Source organism: Thermobia domestica, chromosome 4 (genome assembly GCF_964235325.1).
Source record: "Thermobia domestica chromosome 4, izTheDome1.hap1.1, whole genome shotgun sequence".
Lineage (NCBI taxonomy): Eukaryota > Metazoa > Arthropoda > Insecta > Zygentoma > Lepismatidae > Thermobia > Thermobia domestica.
In genome coordinates, this window is record NC_137457.1 from 291,772,991 (window position 1) to 291,794,250 (window position 21,260).

General features: G+C 36.0%; 1 protein-coding gene and 1 non-coding gene across 3 annotated transcripts in view; both read right to left on the reverse strand.

Annotated features, from left to right (window-relative positions):
• Positions 1 to 13,509, reverse strand: part of RpL7 (ribosomal protein L7) — a 35,344-nt gene extending 21,835 nt beyond the window's left edge. Inside the window, exons 1-3 of one of the 2 annotated variants that reach the window (XM_081756158.1) lie at positions 13,367 to 13,509; positions 10,671 to 10,785; positions 1,991 to 2,166 (exon numbers count right to left, since the gene is read on the reverse strand). In XM_081756158.1, the coding sequence (XP_081612284.1) occupies positions 1,991 to 2,166; positions 10,671 to 10,785; positions 13,367 to 13,377 (302 nt within the window). In that variant the 5' untranslated portion in view covers positions 13,378 to 13,509. Of the gene's footprint in view, positions 1 to 1,990; positions 2,167 to 10,670; positions 10,786 to 13,142; positions 13,162 to 13,366 lie in introns of those variants that run through there. The other variant, XM_081756159.1, reaches the window with a different exon arrangement.
• On the reverse strand, positions 175 to 249 carry LOC145684488 (small nucleolar RNA snoR53Y). Its single transcript, XR_014131313.1, has one exon. It is a non-coding gene; the product is annotated as a small nucleolar RNA snoR53Y (small nucleolar RNA).
• Positions 13,510 to 21,260: the final 7,751 nt, after the last annotated feature.

Here is a 21,260-nt window from a genome sequence, read left to right on the forward strand (position 1 = left end):
TTCCAGTATTTTGAATCACTTTTGAATTCTCTCTCAAGGAGTATGTCTAAATAATAACTTGTATATAATGAATCTTATTTTATTCATTTAATTTTGTATTATGGATATTTGATCCGTATGACGTGCATCTTACGCTAAACCTCCTCAAGCAATTGTCAAATTGAAGAACTAATCAGTTCTCTCAGTTGTTTTTTTTTAATCAATCACAATATTTCAGCAGTAGCTGGTTCTTAAGACATCATAGAGAACTGCCATCCTTCTTTAATTGAAATAATACTGTACAAAGAACCCAGAAGAAATATTAATTAAATCCAAAACAACTTTTAAGCTATACCCAAGATGACATGTTGCAGAATGAAGGTTTTTTTTATTTATTCATTTATTTTTTTAAGGATGAACAAAGCTCATAACCAGATTTCAGTGGGACGTGTAGTAGTAGTAGTAGAGGATCCATTGAAAAGGGTTCAGAAATTTCCTTAAACAACAAGGGGCTATCAAAAAATTCCTGCGATTGCAAGAAGACGAAGTACGAAAACCTTCAAACATGTGTATTACCTCTTGTTTCTTCTAAGTTAGGCACATACAATACTGATTTACAGGGATAATTTTTTCATTCTTATTTCTTTACAGGTAAATCACTCACGCACAATGACTGAAAAACCCGAAACACGGAATGTTATCAAGTTCCTGGATCTCCAGAGGTGAAACAGCAAAACAATTCACAAGAAATGAAAGCCCATTTTTATGAGATGGTAACCATGTGGAAAGGGTAATTTTTAACTGGGCACGTGGCCACTTTATATTACAAATAAATCTGGGGGGCCTCTTCCTTAGATGATGCTCCCACAACAGAGAAAGTGATCATACTGCAAGATAGAAGGATAACCACTGAGTGTTGTGGCTGAAATATGTGTTACAAATGGATCTGGAATATAATTCGTAACCAGCTCTGCCTTCAGAAAGTGTAAGCTGCTTTCTCCTTTCCATAAGAGAAATCAAGACGAGAAAGTCACGAAAAATGTTGGATCGCTGTGAGTGTAATGAACGACTTTCTCGATGAGCTAGTCACAACGAATGAAAGCTGGATGTATCTTTACAACCCAGAAACAAAAGAGTAAGCAGTGAAAACAATTCCCATTTCCCACTCCTAAAAAAGGCAAAGATGCAAAAGTCTGCCGCCGAAGTGATACTGTCTGTGTTCTGGGACTGTAAAACAGATCATGACTGTCTTCCTCTCAGAGTCAAACTACCACTAGTCAATATCATTCTCATCTCTTAGATCAGTTACAAGAGGATCTGAAGATGTCGAGGAACGATCAGCACAGGGTGGTGCTGTTGGCAGACAACGCATTCATCGAGAAAGCAGCACCGTTAGGATACGAAATCTTGTCCAATTTTGCATATTCACCAGCATAGCACCAAGAAATTTCTTTGCTATTTTGACAGCAGGGATGAAGTAATTTCTGAAGTGTTTTCAAGCCTCCAAAGTGCAGATGTCTACAAAAGCGGCTTATGCAATGTGAAGGACCGCTGGCAAAAATATCACGAAGAACAACTACGTATAGGACAAATGCCATCATAGTCTCAAAGGTATGCACATTTGTTTTCTTCCAGATGATTTTATGAACTTTTTTATACTCTCTCGTATGTTATGATTTTTCAAATAATAATAATAATAATTGAAGGTCCTATGGTTATGACCTTTAGGCTAAAGGAGACGGACGATTAATGAAAGGGAATGATTATTACAAATTTTGATACGTTCTCACCGAGAATCGAACCTGGGACATGTACTAAAGGCTTGCGAAGAAGCCTCTACACCAGCGACAAGGACTTACGATTCTCAAATCCGGGACACAAAGTAGAAGCATTTTTTTCTGATAATAAATACGCACCCAATAACTTCTGTAAGTAATATACTCGACATTTCATTAGACACGGTTCGGTCATTTTTACAAATGAAATCACATGTAATAGAGAAGCCACTTACCCTCTAATACGGATAACGAAAGCCAATCTAGCCTCTGCAGGAATATAGTAGTTGCCCTTATTCCTGGCCTGTCGGGCAAGCCGTATCTCGTCCCTTTCAATACGCCTGTACTCTTTCACGTATGACTCTGCTCTCCTAAATATAAGGCGCCTCTTCTGGTAAAGGTCCTTCTTTTTCTGAAACCAAAGAAGACACATTTTTAAGGTTACATCTGGAGATCGGCGTTTTGAGTTTCGTATACCTGAAAATTATCTTACAATTATTATATACAAACCAATATTGAAGCAGTAGTTTACTAGTTTTTACTTCTACAAACTTCTATGGAAGAATGAGTTGAAATTATATCCATTCTTGGGATAATTAATACGAGGGTAAGTCAAAAATCCGCAATGTAGCAGCTATAACGTTTTTTACATTGTTCATACTGGCTTCTATTGTCGTTTATTTTATTATGCTGTTGTGGTCATGTTATGAAAGTTTGATCCTAATTCCTCCATTTGTCTGCTTTTCGTTGCAGATACATCATGGCCGCTCCATTAGAAGTTGGCACCAAAGAGGAACGCCATGCAATAATTGGTTTTTGTGGTCGGAAGATGTATCAGGGGCCGCAATCCATAAAAGATTTTCGGCATAATATTGGAACATGTCTTGGCGCAACGGGGTATCTACGAATAGACTGATTCATTGAAACATTTAAAACATCCTTCCTCGTGCGTATAGAAAGCGCGCTCAGACGATAGCCAGTCGGGAGACTTCTAATTTTGCACAAAGAAGCCGTCATAAAGTTTGTGGTTCCTTTGGAAGAAGAAAAAACTAAACGTTGCCATACGTAATGCCTTCCTTTCCCTCTCTCCTCTCTTTCTCTTCTATCCATGTGTCTTGGGGTGAAGTTGTGTCAAAGAAAAGAGATAATTGACAAAGATTTGGCAACAGTTGGGTTCAGTTTATTGCCTGTCAGTTAGTTTACAAGGGAGAGGAAAACCAAACAGGACTGTATGAAAAGAAACCTGACACGGGGGCGGCATCCCTTTGTGAGCAAGTGGCTGTCTATAGACTGAGGTTACTGTAACACTTGTGCGACCATTTTTGAATGTTTCAATCCATTCGTAGACACTCTGTTGTAGAAAGACACCGTTTCCGTATCGTACTGAACGTCTTTGATGGACGGCGGCCGCTGATACACCTTCCGACCAAAAAAACCGAATCACTGCTCGTTGTTCCTCTTTGGTGCAAATTTCTAATGGAGCGGCCATGATCTATTTGCAACAAAAGGAAGACAAATGAAAGAATTAGGATCAAACTTTCATAGAATGAGCACAACTGCATAATAAAACAAACATGAACAGGGGTCACTATGAACAATGTAAGAAAAGTTATAACTTCATTGCGGATAATTTTTGACTTACCCTCGTACATACAGGATTGACCACTTATCTTAATAACCCCTTTTCAATTTCTAAACTAATGGACAGAACACGCTTAATTTTTTCCATGTAAATATTCACAGGACTTTGCTTGGTATATCCTGTGATATCACAAGGTTAACCCAATATAAAGATGTATTTTTCAAATGGCATTACGTTAGGCTATGACATACTTCAAATCTACATGCAAAAGGAAACAATTACAATACCACACTTGTTATGCAGTGTTGCCAACTAGTAACGCGACAGTATCACAAACATCGAAAAACAACAAAATCTTGGAGGGTTCTACAACAGTAACAACGCAAGTGAGACAACGGGGTAATGTATATTCAAAGTAATGTAATGTCGAATACTACGGTCGTCATATGACGTACCGTATTTACGGGATTCTAAGACGCACTTTTTTTTTTTTTTTTTTCCAAAATCAAGGTGCGTCTCTCAGATTTGAGTTATGCAAATTTAGACCAGATTAGATGGAGTTTTGCTAAGAATTGCTAATCCCGTTAGTCACGATTCTGTAAAGAATGTCTATTTTGTGTGTACGAACAGAATGCAAAACTAAAATCATGCATTTTACGCGAAATAAAAACCCTTTAAAATTGGTCCTCAAATCAGTGACAAATGAAAGAGATGAATCATCAGGGTGTCTACTAAAATTACACAATGAAATTTCGTGACCTTTTCTTTACCAAATCATAAAATTTCCTAACATATTCAAGAGCGAATTTGGGTGCGAATTGGCCGAATTTTCATCCATGCATCCATCCGTACTTTGCTTACGATTTGGTAGCGTCTAAAGCCGACCATAGATATTTTTGGTATTGAATTTTGATGTTTTATAACACAAAATTTTATAATCTGTACTTACATTTGCACAGTTAAAAAAAATCGTGACCCAAAATCTCAATTTCGTGACTCATGACAGTTTTCTGATTTCGTGACCGATAGACACCCTGTGAATTTACGACAGCGAAGATTGTTCCTTTCCCTCCCACATACCATGGCTGGTGTCTTCCTTCGTTTAAAGAGCACAAAAAAGAAGTGAGTTACAAATCTTGAAGCACGACAATTGATAACAAAACCATTTATGCAACTGGATGAAATACTTATGAAAGCGATTTTCCGAAATAAAAGGCTTAACTGAAAAAAGCTAACATTTTCAAATCCATTATAACTTTGTTCTTATTAATTCAAAATACGTCATATTATGATTATAGTACTCGACACTAAGGTGCTTTAGATGTGCATTGCCTTGTCTGTCTCATTTGCCTTATTACTGCTGTAGAGGGCATAAAAACCTGGATGGTTATGATACTGTAACGCTCTTAGTTTCCAACATTGAATAATAAATGTAACATTGCGAGTTTTCGTTTAACATGTAGATTTGAAATATATAATAACCTGACGTGATACAGTTTGAGCTGTTAACCTTGTATTACAAAGTATGCCAGTGTCCTGACATCTGTATGGTATAAAATTTCAGCATTTTTAGTCTATTAGTTTAAAAATTACAATAGCTTATCAAGATAAACATTACGTGACTTGCAACCAGGTAGTTCGTGTTCTAATCCCACTAAAAGTTCCTTTTTCTTTACCATGCAAAACATGAAAACATTACTGTATGAAAGCTGAATATGAATGGAAGCAAGTAAATACGTAAATAGTGTGTGTGAAGAAATGGAAGTGAGTACACCCTTACTACCACGAAAATTTGTGAATAAGCGAGTTAAATACATATGGAAAATATGCACATTCCTCGCATGCCAAGCGCCTGAAAAGACTGACCTCCAATGCGTGCGAACTCCTTTGTAGTTATGCGCCGGAGACCCGAGTCTGATTTCTGGTGGGAGCTCGTGTGCTTCGGATCCCACTTTAAATTCTTATATAGCCTCAGAGCTGAATGACGTGCCAAACTCAAAATCAATTAAGACCACGATGGCTGTCAGTAGTAGAGCGCTCCTCTTCTGCATAGGGTCTTAGTTTAACTTCAGCTCGCGGTAAGTGTGCTTTATGGTAGACAAACACCGTGTGCGTTGGTTTTCTCGGGGTTCTCACGTTTCCTCCCACTTTCTTCATTCTCATCAATAGTGTTTCGTTTAGCCTATACAGCATAACCAAGGAACGTAAAATTAAAAGAACTTCGTACACAAATCGCCTGACTGCCAGTCACCCCCTTATACCTATCGACGTCTACCAGTGGTTACTTTTCTCTGTTAGACACTCATCTCGTAATGTGCCACGTACTACTGCCACACTGTCATGTTTTCCGTGAGCGTAAGCATTTATTGATGGTTTTATTAAGACTTGATGTGATTTCTCACTGCGTTCCGCAGATCTTAAATATATTGGTAAACATCACTATACTGCTTAAAATAACATATTTGATCTTGATCTTGAACCCAGTCGTGGGTTTTCATTTGTTTTGTGTACATACTTCAGGAGGTGATTCGTAACACCAAAAGAAAACAAAAAGTCCTCTCTCATGTTATCGAACTCCGTATCATTTCGAGTGTGCACATCTGTCTGTTCCGTTCCAATTGTCACGATTCGATTTTCGATTCTAAGTTGGCACCCCTGTCACTCGTACACGACGCGAAATTCGACATGAAAAAGCCTAAAAACAGGTTCATCGTAAAAACAGTTTGACGCCTCCTACTATTTATTGTTTCTTTCACTATGCAAGAAGCAATAATGAAATTAGATCTACTAGATTTCTCTCACAATGGAGGAACGAAGTCGGAGATGAAACATATATATATATAACGACTGTTTTTCTACTACAACATTCAGTGTTGAAACGGAAATCGTACATTTTCACTACTTCCAATCTGAATAGAGATAAAATTTATTCTTGGGAGGGAAAATCCTTAAATATATATATAAATAAATCTCGGTATCAGGTGGAAGTATTAGGTTGTAAAGAAAGTTACTGCGGTTTTTTTTTTAATTTTATTTTTTACTTCCATTTTCAGTGATGTACTTTCAACGTAAGTGTCGTTATAATATTGTGCCTATATATATAAATTTAAAGCGCGTTTTTCGCTCTATCTATTCGTTGTATTGGTTTTGTTGGACTTCAAAGATAGCATGGACAAGAGGTGAATTCGCACGATTTTCTTGTTCCAGTTAGGCCGAAAAACTGCCCAGACAGTTGTGTACACATAAATGCCCATAGAAAGTACTTCCATTCCAAGTACAAAAATCGAAATTTCAGTAATTAATTGCGAACGTTTGGGGCTGCAGCCGCATGAACGGTTAACGGATTTTAAATACTTACGTACTTCTCCAATAGTTGTAAGAAATTCAGATTTTTAAAAGGTGGGGTTTTTGAGAAAATGGCTGCCAAACATGGCGTCTTAATGAAATTTTCAGCTTTTCATCATAGCATAACTTAGGATGTAATAATCAGAAACTTAAGTCCTTTACATTTTCAAGAGATCTTATCGAGTAGATTTCGATGCTAGAAGCAGAGGTTGATATGGCTCGTGAGAACGGAAATAAAAATGTTTGAAGTTAGCAAAATTTTCACCAAAGATGGCAACATTGCGAGTGAATTGCGCGATTCCTATTGGACGAACAGACGAATTTTTTCCCTTCCACCGAAACACACTACCTTATATTCTTCCTACTAATGCTTTTATGTTACTAAGTACACTGGTTTCTGTACAATAAAACTTTTAGTTTGACATTTTTTTAAGTTTTTCGAGCAATCCGAGAAGGGCCGCCCTTCTTGAAGGCTGTATATCGAAGGAGAAATTTTTTCAACAAAAAGAAAAAAAATATGGGTCTAATAATATTGCATGTAGATCCTGTATAGAAAATATGAATGAAATCTGAGACTGATGATGATGACCAATTGTGTCTTGCCTGGACGATTTGAAATGGAATCGGTCTATATGTATATTCATTTCATTATTATTAAATTTAGTGTTATTTCATTTCCTAAATTTCTATTTTAATTTTAGCAACCCAATTTTATTAATATTATGTATGCACATACATTTTATATTTAATTTGTATTACCAAACTTCCTGTTTCCGACATCAGGCAGGTATGTAAATAAACACTCTTTATTGATTCTCATTTATCGCTATCACTATTAAGACAATCATCTGACCTTAACAATCATATTAAAAAGTTCGTGAGTTCTACCTGATCTAAATGAAACTATTTTTTTTTTTTTTTTTTTTTAATATTTTCTTATAGGGGAAAAATGCTATAGAAATTAACTACTCATACATTTCACCTAGGCCCAGTCCAGCAATACGATTATTTACTCTGTTCTTTAACGTGTATATTAATAACACGTTTCTGCTCTACATGTCTAATCAATATCATAACCGTCCTTTGAACCCCGATTAATTTTTAATAAGTGAAATTTATAGCCTGAGAAACAAGCCTAAATACCGGTAAAATAGTACAAAATCATAAGCATTGTCAATGGGAATAGTGTTCACCCACTGGTGCAAATTAAGAATAAGCAGGCCTCTACGTATTTATGTCTATACGAATATATGAAAATTATATTGTTACAATTTACGGAAACCCGCTGGCACAGATTAAGAACAAGCAGGCCTCAATGCTTCCTCCTGAAAATAACCCGTAGGATTCTCAATTCAAAATATCTACGTATTTATGTCTATACGAATATATGAAAATTATATTCTTACAGTTTACAGAAAAAGTGAACTGTAACATTGGTGTAATTATCTTTAGACAATAAGCAGAAAAGGAAGAAACACAGAAGAGCCTCCGTTTAATCACCCTACTGTAGAGACAAAAGGCCCTTCAACCACTCACGTCTTAGCTCCGTATGTTATTTTTACAAGCGGAAGTAGCAATGCCACAAAAATATAAGAGGTTTCGTTAAAATGTAGGAATTTATAGGAAGATACAAATGTGTAGGAAATATAGGAGCATTGGAAAGCCTGTCATTCCGAAAGGTGGGTGACTGGTGACTTTTTGATATATAGTGTATACTCAGTGTGGAAAATAATCATGATATTTTAAAAATAATTTTTGTTGATTTTTTTTTATTTAAATCAAGTCTTTCTCCTCGTATAATAGATGTCGCGAACTACAGAAAAAAAATAATTAGGAATTAGTATTAAATGTTGATTATGCCATTTAAGTGAAAGTATTAGGGTTTAATTTTGAATTAATCCCCAATCATTACCCTATTTCAATAACAAACGTTTATCAACACGACACTTATCCTTTTACGAAAGTTGCTGATATTTGGCAGGGGCATATTAACAAAAAAAAAAAAAAAACAAAAAAAAAAAAAAAAAAAAAAATCGGAACTAGCTAGCGGCACGAAATATATATAAAGTACATAAAATTCGCCAAGAGCGGATTAAGGGCGGAGCCAATAGAGCCCAGACTCCGAGGCCTCCAAGAATCCCTCTTTTAAAATCAACTTATTATATTATAGGCTTCAGACCCATGCTACATTTTTTTTTCCGCTCGCGGTATCGCTAAAATTAAGTCTTCTTCCAGCAGCGTCTTCACGATACTTATTTTGTGCCTCTATTACAAACTAAATTATTAGCTTCTGGTGACAATTCCTTTGGAATATCTGCCATTACTTAGAGCAAATCTAGGTTTTCCAAATCTCCTTAACAATAAAAGCAATAAAATATGAGCATTTAACTGATAATAATGAATATAATTAAACTAATCAATGTAAATTTGGAGCATATTAAAATATTACAGCATAGTTCTCGGTGTTTCGATAAGTCTATGAGGCTGTGGAAGGCAATTAAGAAAATTTATGCGCTCGAATTATTCGTAACATAGGGCCCTCCTTGAAATAGTCAGCTCTAGGGCCCCAAAAGCCTTAATCCGCCCCCTGAAATTCCCTAAAATTGAGTAACTAACTCTATGGCCTATGGAACCCGGAGGTTCAATGCTTCACAAAAGCTCTCCGTTGACTTTTATCTTTAGCCAACTGGATCCAGTTTCTACTTTGTATTCGTATTTCTGCGAGATCCATCTTAATATTGTCCTCCCATCTGCGCTTAGGTCTTCCTAACGGTCGTTTTCCGATTGGTCTTCCAGCTGAGATTACTTTCTTCCATTTTGGCTACATGACCTTCTCACTTGCGTCTCCTAGACTTGATGACCATAACAATGTTTGGTACACTGTGTAAATTATGTAGTTCCTCGTTACGAAGTTTCCACCATTCCCGTTCCTCTTGGGTCCGAATATTCGTCTCAGGATCTCGTCCGAATACTTTCAGTCTATATTCTTCCCTCATTGTAAGCGACCATGTTTCGCAACCATACAGAACAACAGCCATGATTATCGTTTTGTATATTTTAAGCTTCAAATTCCTCGATAGAATTCGCGACAAGAGATTTTGAACTGAATAATAACGTATATTCTCTGCTTGTAGTCGACACTTAATTTCTTCGTGAATATAATTTTCGTCTGTTAATATTGATCCTAGATATTTTTAAGTATCCACTTTATCAAAGGTATTATTGGATATTAACGCATCCAAAATTTGCCGTATTACGATCCCGAGGAACTTCTATGTATTTGATACATAAATTTCGCCCGAAGTCTTATTTTTTTGGGCTGTATTTTTGTTCCGGAGAGGGGATCGGACCCCTCCAAATACGCCCCTATTTTCTGGAAACAAACAAATAGATGTGGACACAAAAGAAGTTTCGTCTTACGTGTCCATGGTGATTTTCCCGTTGGAATAGCTAACGATTTAAAAACCCTGTGTTACGAAGAGATGAAAGCAGGATTCACCCGTTACCCGTTCAAAACGGGATTTTCCCTAATCATCCTCTGCATGATACTAGTTTTCATACTGCGCTTATACCTTTAAATCTCATTGTATTATGATTATCTTTCATAATTGAAATAACAGAACAGAAACGGGATTTTACTTATTTTTACTTTAAATTAATTTATTTCGGAATTTGATTTAAATCAAACCACCCTGGTGTATATAGATTAACTTTGTATCATTTTTTAAAGTTTTACGATAAAAATCTAAAGATCACACTTTGGTCTTCCACCATTTTCAAACTATTACTCAACTATGCACATGAATAAACTGGTTATTGAGCATATGGAACACATTACTTTAGTGTTTTACATTAGTGACGAAGATTCCCCAAGGAAGTACTGGAAATATTGGCTAGAAAAACACAAGAAAGAACAGTATTGAGGTCATCATTAATATCATTATGCAGATGAACTCGAAATTGTCATTAACAGGGAAAGCTGAACTTACCTTAATAGTCTTCCTAAGCCTGGATGCCTGAGTTTCCTGCTTCCGCTTCCGGCGCTTCAACACAGATTCCGGAACTGCGGGAAGCTTCTTCCCTGGAGTGACTGGCTTCTTTGCCCTACGACAGAAATAAGAGTTGCTTCGAAAACTTGTTCACAGCAAATACTAACATTAATTATATGTCGTATTATGTTACTTTCTATGAAATTTTGAGTTTTCTTGGCAAACTGCAGAGCATTTCAAACAAGAGGACTATTTGGAATTGTAGTCATCATATTGGATCCGCCAATTTCAATTTTGTAATTTTAACGTGTCTGGTCCTGAATCATCTGTCCTAAAACTCCCTTGACAGTAAGCTGGCCGCATCATTTAATCTTCTAATTTAATGATTATTTTCTGTTTATGCTTAGAGGCCAGCCCTAACATTCAAAGGGTGGTTTCTACCCTTAAATCCGCACCATTGCCGAAATAAATAAATAATAATAAATAAAAAAACGTGTCGATTATTTTTTGATATTCTACAAATATGCAAAGTTCATTCAAATCATTAAATTACACTTCCGTAAGCCTCTTTGTTGGTGCTGTTCAAAATTGGCGGACTAAAGTCAGAACAAAGAGAAAATACGCCGATGTTATGAAGAGACTGAGCAACGTTTGTGAAAATTACAAAATCTGACGTAATTTCATTCTTAAAAGGAATTGTGTACAATTTTAGATTCTGAGTAGTGATTCTACGTATCTATTTTTCCAACAAAATTCCTTTGAGATATTATTCAGTTTGTATATATTATTACTATATCTCAGGAACTTTGTGCAATATATTTACTTCTATTCAGAAATTACGCTGAATACTTTGCAGTAAATTTGACTTTTGAATTAGATTAGATTGTTATTCAATAAAACTTGCCTATGGATTGCCTCTGAATCGAAATATTGTTACGAATGGAATGGTGTTGTATTATCATCCTGATTCAATAACAATGTTAATCAGTTTAAACTATTGCAGAGTATGCAACACTGTGACAATTTTAGGCTATACACCGAAAGGTCCTTTACAGCTAAGCGTCCTTACACCAAAACATCCTAGACCCCTTTCAAACACAATAAAAGTTTCCAAAATCAATGTGAAAATTCAGAAACTTCTAACAGGTTGCAAAGCACATAACTTCCGTGTACTCGGCTTACAACTGAAATTAGCAATTCAATGAAGCAAAAATATCTTGATCTAGAAACACACACCACTGCACAAGCAACGTTTATTATAAAATATTAACGAACTGAACATATTGGCTTCATCGGACAGTAGTTGTCACACGGGGAAAGATGCAACGAACCCGGAAGTTAACAGGCAAATGAAAGGGAAGCTGCTATAGCACTTAAGTTTTACGGGTTGTATTCAGTTTCTCCCCCAAATCAGTTCATAACGATTATGGTATTAAAAAATTATGACATGAAACACAAACCAACTTGTGCTAGGTGGCAACTAAAAAGCACGAATGCTATATAACCGGATCAAGGCAGGAGTGCAGCTGGAGGAGGTTCAAGAGCGGTAGAAAGGGGATTCATTCGTAGGGAGCAGGCACGTCAGCGATGGTGGGCACACACATAAACTAGGGCATTACTCGAACAGACGCTTCTACCAAATTTTACATTTCTTAAATTTTCAGGATAGGTTAGAGCTTTGTATTTCTTTTAGCAAAGCGTCCACTACTACTTCCAGATTGACTTCAGGAAAGCTCAGTATGCAGACAGTGTGGACGTATCTCTAAAAAAAACTAGTGTTACGAAGCAACTTGTGTTAGGTGGCCACTAACAAGCACGAATGCTACCTAACCGAGTCAGAGGAGCGCAGCAAGGGTGTCCGAGCTCTAGCGAGGAGGTTTGTCCGTCAGTGACGGAAGTATACGTATAAACGAGGATAGTGGAAAACCACACTTACACGTACAATACATTCACTATCACTTAAAGACAGTAATTACTTATATTCACACTCTCATTCCTTCACGAAAAATATTTCACATCGTATTTTACCTATAAATTTTCAATTTGGTAGAACCGCCTGTTCGAGTGAACCCAAACGAGGTGGTTTACAAATGGCTCTCTCTGTCATAGTACCATCTCCGGAGCCGAATTTGGGAGAGATACTAAATTTAATTGCACCGCCGCACCAGAATAAATTATTTAGGGATCTATTACCGTTCTTATCAAAATTGTTTCAGCATATCTCGCTCTCCTATTCGAACCATATGTGGCCACTATTCACCACGTATGCCAATGTCTTGTATTTCTATAAAACTAGCGTACTTTAATACAGTTTGAAACCCGCACACGTCTGAAATGACCATAACTTTACCTACATTAAAATATAAGAAAACAATAACTGTAATTCATGTGCAGGAAAAATCTGACTATATTTTACAAAATTACTGATCTAATATTCATAGCTTTCACTAAAAACTTAGCTTTAATAATTACATGACACGAGTAAAGATTATTGGAAGTCAGAAAGCTTGTTTGGTTCATGTTCAGGCCGTGGTACCGACCATAATTTACATCGTAACAACACAAAATAAATTCACATTTTACAACTAATCAACGTACTAATACTAACTCTATATATAATTAAGTATTGCTAATATAAATAATGTTCTTTGTAAACAGATTACTTTGGATATAAATTTCATACAACGTGTACTTACTCGTCAGCCATCGTTGGTACTAAAACAGAAGAATGTGCACTAACCAATATTGCCAGTTCTGTGACAAGTAAGTGCGTAATTCTGTAACTGTAGGGCTGGCAGCATTGTCTCTCATATCATGTAGAGCAGTCTGTGTGTGTAATCAGCTTGTAGTTAGTCACTAGTAGTTAAGCTTTGTAATAAATATATCTTAACAGTTAACGTGCTATTTATTATTCAGAGAGGTCTAAAGTATAATAAGAAAGACTAAAGGCTACGACACAAATTCCGCTTTAACTAACTAACTAACTAATTAAGGCCGAGCCTGCATTGCTTCTGAATGCGATTGCGAATGCGAATTTCCCAGCACGTGTAAATAAATTGGAGTGCCTCCACTGCTTCGACGAGTTCCAACCTGCGAATTGCGAAAAAATACGAGAAGATGCGAATGCGAACGATTCCAACATGTTGGGATTGTACGTCCGAATTCATGCGAATGGAGAGTCATCTGCAGAGGAATTGAGCGCTACGTGAGAGAGAAAGCAGACGACGTTGCGAGATGCGGAGTTAAAAAATAAAAAACAAAAAATAAAAATAAAGATGGAAATAGATGTTGATGCTTTAATAAATTGTGTTCTTGTTGAAGTTCCATTGTGGAACCAAGCTCATCCAGATTACCAAAAACGACACGTCGTGAACAAATTATGAGATGTAAGCAAGGAACACAGAGAAAAATCCGTTCTCCGGACAGCGGTATATTGTAGAAATATACGGTATCCTCTTGCTTACTATAGAAATCAGTACTCAGCATACGTTATCCGTATGCTACATAGGCATTGCCCCTAGATGTTACATCATCCCGTTGCAGGATGTCTGACATCTAACAGTTTTCCGTATATCAGATGCTTATACTTATGTTACCTTTGTCAGCTATATGTTATATACGTCCATTTGTATGTGAGATCTTGACCACCTACATTGTTTTATACGGAAAGTACGTATAGATGGAACACTTATACAGAAAGTATTATAAAACATGCATTTTCAATTATACGTCTGCTGTACGTTAAGTCCAAAAACTACAGGAATTACGCATGCAACCAATCTTTTAAAGTATGCCACCTACATTTTTTTCTCAATGAACTTGGAGTAGAAGGTGTGTATATTTTTCTTTGTTTTGTCTTCAAAATATAAAGATTTAATTAATACACGAACTGCAACTTCTTATTCAATTTATATTTCCTTTTTGTTTCTCAAATAACGATCTTACGAATACATGTAATTATTGACAAATATGTTCGAAATAGCATAAACGGGTTTCTTTACTCATGGGGAAAATTTTCTTAGAAAGGAGGTTGATTCTGTAATCTCTAATTTTGTTTAGTTCATTTATTTTAAAGTTAAAATAGTAGCGGTTACCACGTAAGCATAATAATAACTGAAGCAACATTCACTCTATTTTGCACACAAAAGAAATTAATAGATATTATTATGATTTAGGCTCTCAAGAATTTAAGGTTCGGCTTTTCAAGCAAAAATATTTCATATTGAAGTTTTGAAAGAAACATTGCAACTTGATTCGACTTCGGATCTAGTAGAGGCACATGAATTCGCAGTTCGCATTTGCATTCGCATTTGCAATCGCATTCGGAAGCAATGGAAGCGGGGCGTCACTCTATGGCCTATGGAACCCGGAGGTTCAATGCCGCGTTCACCAAAGCTCTCCACTGACTTCTATCCTTAGCCAATTGGGTCCAGTCTCTACTTTGTATTCCTATCTCTGCGAGATCCATTTTAATATTATCCATCTGCGCCTAGGTCTTCCTGATGGTCGTTTTCCGATTGGTCTTCCAGACAAGACTTTGAAAGCGTTTCTACTTTCTTCCATTCTAGCTACATGACCTGCCCACCTAAGCCTCCTAGACTTAACGACCCTAACAATGTTGGGTAAACCATATAAATTATGTAGGTCCTTGTAATGAAGTTTCCGCCATTCCCCATTCCCGTGCCTCTTGGGTTCGAATATTCGTCTCAGGATCTTGTTCTCAAATAGTTTCAGTCTATATTCTTCCCTCAGAGTAAGCGACCATGTTTCGCGACCATACAGAACAACATACATGATAGTAGTAGTAGGGACCGGCGTATATTGAGCCGAGTCAGCAAAAATTTTTGTGACGTCATAGGTCAAAGGTCAATGACCTTGGCCCAGGGTCAATGACCGAGGGGTACCTAGGACCACCCCCTCTAAATTTTGGCAGGGGTACCTTGGCCCACCCCTTAAATTTTGGCAGGGGTACATAGGACCACCCCCCTTAAATTTTGGAAATTGCCAAATCTAAAAATTTGGTATGGTAGCCTAGGACCACAGTATGTACCTCTATCAGTATTGGGTGTCTATGTCGTTCCCTTTCATGGGTAAAAAATTGCCAAAAATTCAAATTTCGGGGGTTTTTGACCTAATTTATCCCCTTGGATGAGGTGTTATTACCCTATATAGTTATATGGGCGTATACAGGGGTCCATTCCCTTTCATAAGACATGGGTATATTGGTGCACCCCTTGAAAAATTTGGGAGGGGTACCTTGGCCCACCCCTTCAATTTTGGAAATTGACCAATTTCAACATTGGGTATTATAGTACAGGACCCTAATATGTATTAGGTTAAATTTGGGTGGTCCACCTCGTTCCCTTCTAGGGGTACAAAATTACCAAAATATAAACGTAAGCAATACGTAGTACCACGTGTTTGGTTTTTGGTCGATTTTATCCCCTTTGATGAGGTGTTATTATCCTATATAGTTATATGGTTATGTATAGGGGTCCATTACCTTTCATAAGATATGGGTATATTTGTGCACTCCTTTAAAAATTTGGGAGGGGTACTTTTGCCCACCCCTTAAATTTTGGAAATTGCTCATTTTACATATTTGGTATTATAGTACTGGATCCTAACATGTATTATGATACATTTGGATGGTCCACCTCGTTTCCTTCTAGGGGTATCAAATTACCAAAATATAAAACGTAAGCAATACGTAGTACCACGTGTTTGGTTTCGACATAAGTTATCCCCTTGGATGAGGTCCTATTACCTTATATGGTTATATGGTCATGTATAGTGGTCCATTATCTATCATAAGACATGGGTACATTTGTGCACCCCTTTAAATTTTTGGGAAGGGTACCTTGGCCCACCCCTTAAATTTTGGAAATTGCCCAATTTCAACATGCGGTATCATAGTACAGGACCCTAATATGTATCATGATAAATTTGGATGGTCTACCTCGTTCCCTTTTAGGGGTACCAAATTGCCAAAAATATAAACGTAAGCAATACGTTGTACCACGTGTTTGGTTTTTGGCTCAATTTATCCCCTTTGATGAGATGTTATTACCTTATATGGTTATATGGTCATGTATAGGGGTCCATTACCTTTCATAAGACATGTGTATATTAATGCACCCCTTTAAATTTTTGGGAGGGGTACCTTGGCCCACCCCTTAAATTTTGGAAATTGCCCAATTTAAACATTTGGTATTATAGTACCGGACCCTAACATGTATTATGATAAATTTGGGTGGTCCACCTCGTTCCCTTTTAGGGGTACAAAATTGCCAAAATATAAACGTAAGCAATACGTTGTACCACGTGTTTGGTTTTGACCTAAGTTATCCCCTTGGATGAGATCCTATTACCTTATATGGTTATATGTATAGGGGTCTATTCCCTATCATAAGACATAGGTACATTTGTGCACTCCTTTAAAAATTTGGGAGGGGTACCTTGGCCCACCCCTTCAATTTGGAAATTGCTCATTTTATATATTTGGTATTATAGTACTGGACCCTAATATGTATCATGATAAATTTGGGTGGTCCACCTCGTTCCCTTTTAGGGGTACAAAATTGTCAAATTTTAGTACAACCACGTGTTTGTTTTGGCTCAATTTATCCCCTTGGATGAGGTCCTATTACCTTATATGATTATATGGTTATGTATATTGGTCCATTCCCTATTATAAGACATGGGTATATTGATGCACCCCGGGAGGGGTACTTTGGCCCACCTCTTTATTTTGGAAATTGCCCAATTTAAACATTTGGTATAATAGTATAAGACCTTAATATATATTATGATAAATTTGGGTGGTCCATCTCGTTCCCTTTCATGGGTACGAAATTGCCAAATTTTAGTACAACCACGTGTTTCGTTTTCACCTAATTTATTCCATTGGATGAGGTCCTATTACCTAATATGATTATATGGTCATGTATAGGGGTCCATTTTCTATCATAAGACATAGGTACATTGATGCACCCCGGGAGGGGTACCATAGCCAATCCCTTAAATTTTGGAATTTTTTTAATTTAAGCATTCGCTATCATAGTACATGACCTCAATATGTATCATGATAAATTTGGGTGGTCCACCTTGTTCCCTTTCATGAGTAAAAAAATGCCAAAATATAAACATAAGCAATATGTTGTATCACGTGTTTGGTTTTTGGCCCAATTTATCCCGTTTGATGCGGTTCTATTACCGTATATGGTCATATGGTCATGTATATAGGTTCATTTCCTATCATAAGACATGAGTACATTGATGCACCCGGGAGGGGTATCTTGACTCATCCACTCAGTTTTAGAAATTGTTTTAATATAAGCATTTGGTATCTTCGTACAGGTCTTCAATATGTACCACTATAAATTTGGATGGTCCACATCGTTCCCTTTCATGGGTAAAGAACTACCAAAAATCAAATTTCGGAGGTTATTGACCCCTATTTAGCACGTTATATGGTTTATTACCTTTATATGTTTATGTTCTCTTTTAAATTTGGGAACTATAAAATAACATAATTTGGTAAACGTTTTCTAGGACCCATTGGTGTTCCTCTTATGGCCAAATATTCAAAATTTAAAGGTTATTGAACGGCTTTATTATTGAATAACTACAGGATTTATTACTTTTTCATAAGACACAGGTGTATTTGTGTACCAATCTTAAATTTCGGGAGGGGTGCATTTCTTATTGTCATATCAATAATTGGTAATTGTTCTTAAAATTGGATAGTATTTCATTCATTGGGTAAATCATTATGATCACGTGATCAGTTATTGACCTATGATGGGATTAGGAGTCCAGGACATTGGTACATTTAAACTTTGTAGGATAATTTGAGAATGCGTCATTGGTATTGATTATTACAGCCAAATATAAACGTAAGCAATACGATGTACCACGTGATTGACCTTGATGAGGTAGTGTACAGGGATACATAGCTAACCTTATTGAATCTTATGACTCATAGTCTTAAGGGAATACATGCTACAACACTGACAAAGTTATTGTTGATGTAATTTGATTGGTTGATCACTATCTTTCGTGCAATCTGATTGGCTGATCACTATCTTTCGTGCAATCTGATTGGTTGCTGATTTTCAAATCTTTGCTGCATTCAGTTTTAAGTTTTGTTTAACATTTAAAAATCTTGGTATCGTTCAACATTTTGCACTCACTGATAAATATGATCAAAACCGTTTATTTGTTAATCGAATAGTTAAAAACCGGATAAAGTTTGACGGTTAACCGTGAAACGTAAAATTTTTAGTTTGACTTTTTTTGTTTGAAACTTTTTGTTTGAAAATTCTTGCTTTCAAATTTTTGTTTGAATTTTTTGTTTCAAAATTTTGTTTGACATTTTTTTTGACAACTTTTGTTTCAAAATTTTTTGTTTAAAAATTTTTCGTTTGAAATTTTTGTTTGACATTTTTTCGTTTCCAAATTTTTTCGTTTAAAATTTTTTGTTTCAAAATTTTTTCGTTTGAAATTTTTTGTTTCAAAATTTTGTTTCAAAGATTTTTGTTCTAAATTTTTGTTTCAAAGTTTGGTTTGACATTTTTAAAAGTTTGTGCACTCATTAGTAAAGAACCGGAACTGTTTAGAGCAAAAACCTTTGACAACATTGTGGTGCAATAGTACACGTCAGAACCTGGGGTTGTACTTGAAATGAAAAAACACAATTCATTGAAATGGATCATTTTATTACACTCCACATACATCCATACCAGATAGTGGTTCTGGATATTGTCGATACAATGTATTTTGAACTTCTTGCACTAGTTTGTCTTTAGCATATAATTTTAATTCCAATTGAAGTCTTTTAAGATCTAATGCAATATCAATTGGTGGAAACTCAATGTCCATTTGATCACAAATAAACTGTTTATCAATACATGTATGCACCCAAGAACGATGTTGACAACCATCACAATATCTAGATACATGTTGTACAATATGCATAACACATTTTTCAAAATAGTACTTTTTCAGGAATATACTTGTTTTGTTGCACACTTCCACTGCATGTTTAACACACTGAAATACGTTGATAAATTTGTTCCATTCTGTTTCCGTTAGATACACCATATTGCGAGGGACATGGAATGTACTCTTTTTACGTAACAGCACCATCTTCTCTTCGAGGACTGTACGCAGCACCACTTCATGATTTGAGCCTAATGATTTGACTATGGTCACATTTAGCTCATCATGAAAATAATCGTTCATTTGGTCGATTCGTGAACATAATATTTGCCATTCTTCACAGGTCAGTTGTACACCAAATTGTTCTGCTTTGCCCAATCGAATCACAGGTTCAAATGTTCTAGCACTGATACCAATCATCACATGTTTTGTTTGAAATATATTTATTGGATAATAGCTTGCGAAGATGAACTCTTTATCGTTAGAAGTACACATCTTTCCTCCTGAAAAGCACTTGCTCAAATGATTTCATGAGCTGACACTGTATTTGCTGGTTTATAGTTATTGCTGACGTCATTGGTAAGGAATGTGCTGACGTTTGAATTCATGGTTTCATCACAGTTGCTGACGTCATGCTGACCAACCAAATTCATACAACTATGTCTGACGTTTGAATTCATGATTTCATCACAATGGCTGACGAATCCGGCTGTGTACTAAATTCAAGTTGATGACTTCGACCCAAGAATCCTTTGTAACATAAAGATACAGATCCAGTATCTAAGAAACGCAGCAGTTCTTCTTGTTTTGATGCTTCCATGGGTAAATATCTTGCTGGTAAAATTATATTCTTATCATTTTCAAGCTTCACTACGATTCTTAATCCAAACTTTGTAGGGATCATTTGGCTAGCTAAGATTCTATAAGGTACATTCTGTTGTAAATCGGTAATTTTGGTAAATGATTTCATCACATCACGTGTGTTTAGAAACTGCAGACAAGTAGCCATGATGACGTTATCATGAATACTAACTCCAACGATACTTATATATGATGCAAAACTGATGACGTTGCATTATCATGTTCTGACGTGTACTATTGCACCACAACGTTGCCAGATGTTTTTGTTCTAAACAGTTCCGGCTAGTGCATACCTGTATTGATAAACAGTTTATTTGTGATCAAATGGACATTGAGTTTCCACCAATTGATATTGCATTAGATCTTAAAAGACTTCAATTGGAATTAAAATTATATGCTAAAGACAAACTAGTGCAAGAAGTTCAAAATACATTGTATCGACAATATCCAGAACCACTATCTGGTATGGATGTATGTGGAGTGTAATAAAATGATCCATTTCAATGAATTGTGTTTTTTCATTTCAAGTACAACCCCAGGTTCTGACGTGTACTATTGCACCACAATGTTGTCAAAGGTTTTTGCTCTAAACAGTTCCGGTTCTTTACTAATGAGTGCACAAACTTTTAAAAATGTCAAACCAAACTTTGAAACAAAAATTTAGAACAAAAATCTTTGAAACAAAATTTTGAAACAAAAAATTTCAAACGAAAAAATTTTGAAACAAAAAATTTTAAACGAAAAAATTTGGAAACGAAAAAATGTCAAACAAAAATTTCAAACGAA